Source organism: Triticum dicoccoides, chromosome 2A (genome assembly GCF_002162155.2).
Source record: "Triticum dicoccoides isolate Atlit2015 ecotype Zavitan chromosome 2A, WEW_v2.0, whole genome shotgun sequence".
NCBI lineage: Eukaryota > Viridiplantae > Streptophyta > Magnoliopsida > Poales > Poaceae > Triticum > Triticum dicoccoides.
In genome coordinates, this window is record NC_041382.1 from 94,166,491 (window position 1) to 94,172,110 (window position 5,620).

Below are 5,620 nucleotides of genomic sequence, written 5' to 3' on the forward strand. Positions count from 1 at the left end.
CCCCACGCAGGAATGACGTAATATTACCTGGTTCTAATGAATTAGCAGCATTTCTGCCAATTTCTCTGGAAAAAAAAGAGTCAATTACATCACAAGTGTCTAAACTTGACAAGAAATTTCACTTTTGGTGCTGAAACTTGTGGTGTACAGATATGTGGTGATAGAACTTGGCTTCGTGGTGCATATACGGTCCGAATCATGTTTGCATACGTACTGAGCGCTGATGAGGCGCGGGACCCTTTGTCAATGTCTGGAAGGCGCGGGTAGAGGCATGTGGCCTGTCTATTTGCGGCGAACCCCCTGGAAGTTTTATTTTTGACACGAAAAAGAACATGCGGCCGCATATTCCCCTCAGTTCCATCTCAACATCCTACTGGTAACATGCGCAGGGCTTGCACTAACAGATCTTTGGTTCGAATCCCGGTCGTCCCCCAATTGTTTGTGTATGCAGTTTTGGCAATAAAAAATCAGTTTCCTCACTATAAAATCAGAGAACAGCATAGGCATCAGTTTGTTCTGGAGATGTTATATACAGTTTTTGATAGCAAAATTTCAGTCAGTACAAATTCAGAAAATGCAATTTGTGTATGCAGTTTTTGACAGCAAAAAATCAGTTTTACTCAGTACAATTTCAGAGAAAGCATAAGCATAATTTTGTTCTGGAGATTGCACATACAGTTTTTGATAGCAAAACTTCAGAAAATGCATTTTTGTCAGTAACACAGGAAACAAAAAACATAAAAAAAATTGCTCACTATAAATTCAAGGCTGACAGCATCACACTTCATTTAGTGTGACACAGGAAACATCACACTTCATCTCTCTCATGCTATCATGGCAAGGCTATCAGCATCACACTTCATTTAGTGTGACACCGGAAACATCACACTTCATCTCTCTCATGCTATCATGGCAAGGCTATCAGCATCACACTTCATCTCTCTCATTCCTTCACTTAGTGTCCTTCCAGGCTGACACCAGTATACATCATGCTGCCCTATCTCTCTATCATAGCCTAGCTGCTTCACAAAGTCTTCAATCCACAGTATAGACCAAGTGTCACAATCACAATGATCAATCCAATCAACTTCATAGTCAATGTAGCTGTTGTTGTTGCCAATTCCACAGAAGAATCCTTTGTGATGAATTTCTATTGTGAAATGCCCATCAAAATCACCTACAATTCAGAGAATGCAAAAACATTCAGTTCACTGAGAAAATCTTCAGTTAACACTGCTTTAAATTGATAAGATTTTCACTTGGAAGTGCCAAATAGTAACAGCAAGCAAACATGTTCATTTAAGTAACAGCAAGCAAACTGCTGTACCCACATCCTACTATGGGAGTACGCATTGTTTACTACTGGATCTTCAATTAGTAAACATATTAACTGAAGATCCACTAGTAAACATGTTCATTTAAGTGTCACAAATTTCCTAACTTTCAAAAATGAACTGCTGTACCCACAACCACTGTCAAAATATTCAGTTAGCTACTGTCGAAAAACTCAGTTAGCTACTGTTGAAAAATTCAGAAATTCAGTTAGCTACTGTCGAAGCATTCAGTTAAGTATAGTTCATGAAAATTACAAACTTCTGTACCCACATCCAATATTTTCACAGGAGAAAACATGTTCTAACAATCTTCTACAACGGGTGGCTAATTTCTGAGGCATATCTCAATATTCACGTTCACAAAACAGAGCCCTTTTTAACCCAGGAGAAGCCATGTACAGAACCTGCACTATGGATGAATGTGAAGGGGGTCTGCTCGCGCCTTCCAGCTACTGACAAAGGGTCCCGCGCCTCGCTGGCGCGCCTCGTCAGTGCTAAGTACGTATGCAAACACGAATCTGACCGTATATGCACCACGAAGCCAAGTTATGTCATCACATATCTGTACGCCACTAGTTTCAGCACCAAAGTGAATTTTCTTGCCAAGTTTAGACACCTGTGGTGTAATTGACTCAAAAAAAAGCAGCAATAACATGAGGAGAAAATGACTCTATTTAAGAGGTTTCTGAAGACATCACCAGCAATAACATAAGGAGGAAATGTACGAAAATAAGGGATTGGACTTGGATTCAGAGAAATTGTTCAGCATGCTCATTTCTTTGCATCACCCTTGCTTGCAGAGAGGAACATATCTAAACAAGGTATGATGGGCAATTGAGCACGACAAAATCATCGAACTGTAACCAACTACAGTAGAAAAGAAATAAGAAACGAGTTATTTTGCAGTCTCCCATGGGCATAGTGACCACTAGAGATTCAGGGTTACATATGACAAACTTGATAGCAAACTCGATAGTCGCTTTCCACACAAAAATTCCACTCCAGGTCCCTTGGGTTACTGGGTAACTTTAACATGGTGGAATTTGTAATATTCAAATGGACATGAAAATTTCTTAGGGGGGCTGGATATGCAAGACTGCTATTGCACATAATTCGAATGAAAAGCTAACATGATCTGAGAAAAGCCAAACCTATTTGTCAAATAGCTGCAATATGATGCAACCTTTTTCACATACTTGAGAATTAGATTACATTATCTCAAACCAAAAAAAATCTTCTAACCAAGAACTGTTCCAAACATGGTTATGTGCTTTACCACTCAAACGAAGTATTGTGAGATGAATCCATTGCATCCGTGCTTCAGCACACACTTTTCCGACTAGAGCAGTAGAATGTTTTAATAAGTCATAGATGCATACAACAATCATATACACAGAAAGTTACTCGAATGCTCTGCACAAATTCAGGCCAACAACATTTTATTCATATCTGAAATCGATTACAGTGCGACTTGATAGTCGATACATTGAGGACTTGCTTAGCTCAAAGCTTCACCCACACATACACACAAGAGTTCACTAACCAATGTTACTCAGTCGGAAACTGCAACTTTAACTCACCAAGACGCCCAATGCCTAAGAATCCAGTTCAGCCAAGATTAATTTTACAGGAGAGTCAGCATAGTCTCCAGACGCTAGGCAGCTCACATGATTATGTGTGTATCGACAAGTTCAATTCTACTCCTTTTTCCTGCTACAAGCCGGGTAGCAAACGGGCGTTTTGGATTTTGCGGCGAGTGCGTCTTACGCTCTGTCTCGTGCCGGAATTGCAGTACATGAGTTTCCTTTTTAGGCTCATCTGCTTTACTTTGATTTATTGAAAATGCCCTTTATTTACTTAAACCCTTAACTTAGGACCAGGTGTGGATGTAGTGTAACTATGCCGTACACATCTTAACAAGATTTTTGCTGCCTAGCTAGATGGAGACTCTGCTGACACTCTAGTAAAATTACTAATGACTGAACGGGATTCAAAGAACACTAGAAATCTTGGTAAGCAAGTGCAGAACCTAGAGATGCAAAGATTAAATGAAACTTATGTGTGCATGGTTTAGGAAGCAACTAAAAGACCAGGGAAGGCGTAATACCACTGGACGCAGCCAAGGAATTGGTTGCTTCCTTGGTGCTGTGGATTTGCATCGCTTCAGCAAAGTCCCGTCGACGAGCCATCTCGAGGAGGTGAGCTTGATAACGCCATGCTTGCTGTCGTGCTTGGAGCAGCTCCTCAGGGGACTTGGTCACGTCGGAGTAATGGATCCACGGGTCGTTGAACTGCACGGTGTTCGCCATCTGCTCCACCTTTCGCCGGGCCTCCGCTCGGCTGCGCTCGATGTCGCGCCGACGGCTGGCCTCTTCTTCGGAGGCAGAGCGAGCCTTGTCGAGGCGAGCCATGGTGAGGCGAGCGTTCACGATCAGTTCGCGCATGCTGATCTGCGGCTTCGGTTGCACACTGGGCGCAGCAGCAGTGGCAGGCAGTGGTGTAGAGCCGACGATAGAGCAAGCCTTGGAAGCGACCTGACGAGAGACCTTCTTCACAGGCGCAGCAGCAGTGGCAGGCAGGCAGAGTGGAGCCTTGGAAGCCGGGCGCTTGCGGTGGTGGCAAGCGGACTCCTCGTCTTCAGCCATCTGGCGCCCACGGGCACGGATCGCGCACCGGACGTCCCCGGGGTCAGCACCAGCAGCGGCCGGCAAGGTGGTGGCAGTATCAGAGGCATCGAAGGAGCCGGGCATCGCCGGCGCATGGCTGCGTTCTCCGTGGTTGACACACCAGACACGGACGGGATCAACACGGGCCGCCTTGGCAGGAGCAGCGACATCAGATGCGGCCGTGGCGGCGTGGTGATGGGGACGCCCTCCATGGTCGACGCCGTAGCGGCGGAGTTCTTGGGCGGCTGCGGCGGCCTCCTTGGCGAGGCCGTCTTCCTCGAGGCGGCGCTGGAAGTCGGCGTCCCAGCGGGCCAGGGACTCCCGGGACTCACCGGTGGCCTTGGCAAGGCTGTGCTTGGTCCAGTACTGGAGCACCCTCTCGAGGGCGCGCGAGGACACCCGCGTCTCTAGCGGGAGGGCTTGGGCGGCGGCCGGGCGATAGTCCCACGCCGGAGCGACGAGCACCTTGCCGTCGGAGCTACGGAGCTGGAGCACCTTCGCCGCCATCGATGGCGTGTCCTGGATTGGATCTGGGGATCGGGGAGGGAGGCGAGCGAATCGAGTTGGAGCCGCTGCCCCCACCGCAAGCGCTTTTATTCATCGGAGAGCTCCTGGTTCTTGCCGGAATCGGATTACCAGCTGTCGCCAGTCGCCGGCTGAACTGGAAATGAACTCGAACTCGAATTCACAGGGGGCAGTGTACCCGAGCTCCGCGGCGCTAGCCATGGAGATCTTCAGGTGGCGCGCTCGCTGATTTCCCAGAGATCCCCGAACCGCAGCTCCCCCCGGCGCGAGGAAGACGGCTGCATCCCTCCGTCCGCTGTCGCGCCCCGCGCCGCCTCATCCCTCCGTCAGCCGGCGCGCCCACACGCGGGGCTCTGTTCCTCTGCTCCTTTCTTGGCTCCGGCCTCTCGGGCTCTGCTGCTGCCGAGGGCATTTTCTTTACATTATCAAGACTTCTATTCCTCAAATGATCAACATATCGTTTTACAAGTGCTTGGGAAATAAAGACGGGCATAGAATCACGAAAAATGCCTGCAGCTATCGAGCTCCAGTGCTCTTGGTATTTGAATTTTTTTTAAAAACACACTTCGGATGCTTAAAAAGTCTTAAAACAAATACGTGAATATGTACACATGTTCCTAAGGCCTGGTAAAAATCTGGAAAGAAATACATTGTATTTTAGGAAATACAAAAAAATTGACAGAAATAACACCCTTTTTCTCCTATATACTGTCAGAAATTTGTTTCTTTCTATAGCGCAAAACAAAACGTGATTTGTACCAAAACTTTCCACGGGTATTCAAAATGTATATATATATCCTCAAAAAAATCACATTTTTTGAAACTTCCAAAACATGAATTTCAAATTGTTCAAATATAGAGAGCACTGGAGCTCGGGTGCTACAACGCCTCTCTCATAGAATCATCCCAACTTCCATAAGTTCTAGTACTATAAGATTTTTTTTAAATCACACCCTTCTAACCCAATAAGCATGAATCAAGATCTCAATAGATCTACCGAATTTCTTTCAACACATGGCATCCCATCTCTGTCGTTCTTATCCTCCTTGCAACCTTTGCTGGCGATGGCTTCAGTGCTCACACAATCACAATGCG

The 5,620-nt window shown here is 46.2% G+C and overlaps 1 protein-coding gene across 1 annotated transcript; it reads right to left on the bottom strand.

Moving 5' to 3' along the window:
* Positions 1–2,756: 2,756 nt before the first annotated feature.
* Positions 2,757–4,937, bottom strand: LOC119353561. The gene has a single exon (XM_037620181.1). The coding sequence runs from the start codon at positions 4,505–4,507 to the stop codon at positions 3,416–3,418; it is 1,092 nt and encodes a 363-aa protein (XP_037476078.1). The 5' UTR covers positions 4,508–4,937; the 3' UTR covers positions 2,757–3,415.
* Between the last annotated feature and the right edge of the window lie 683 nt (positions 4,938–5,620).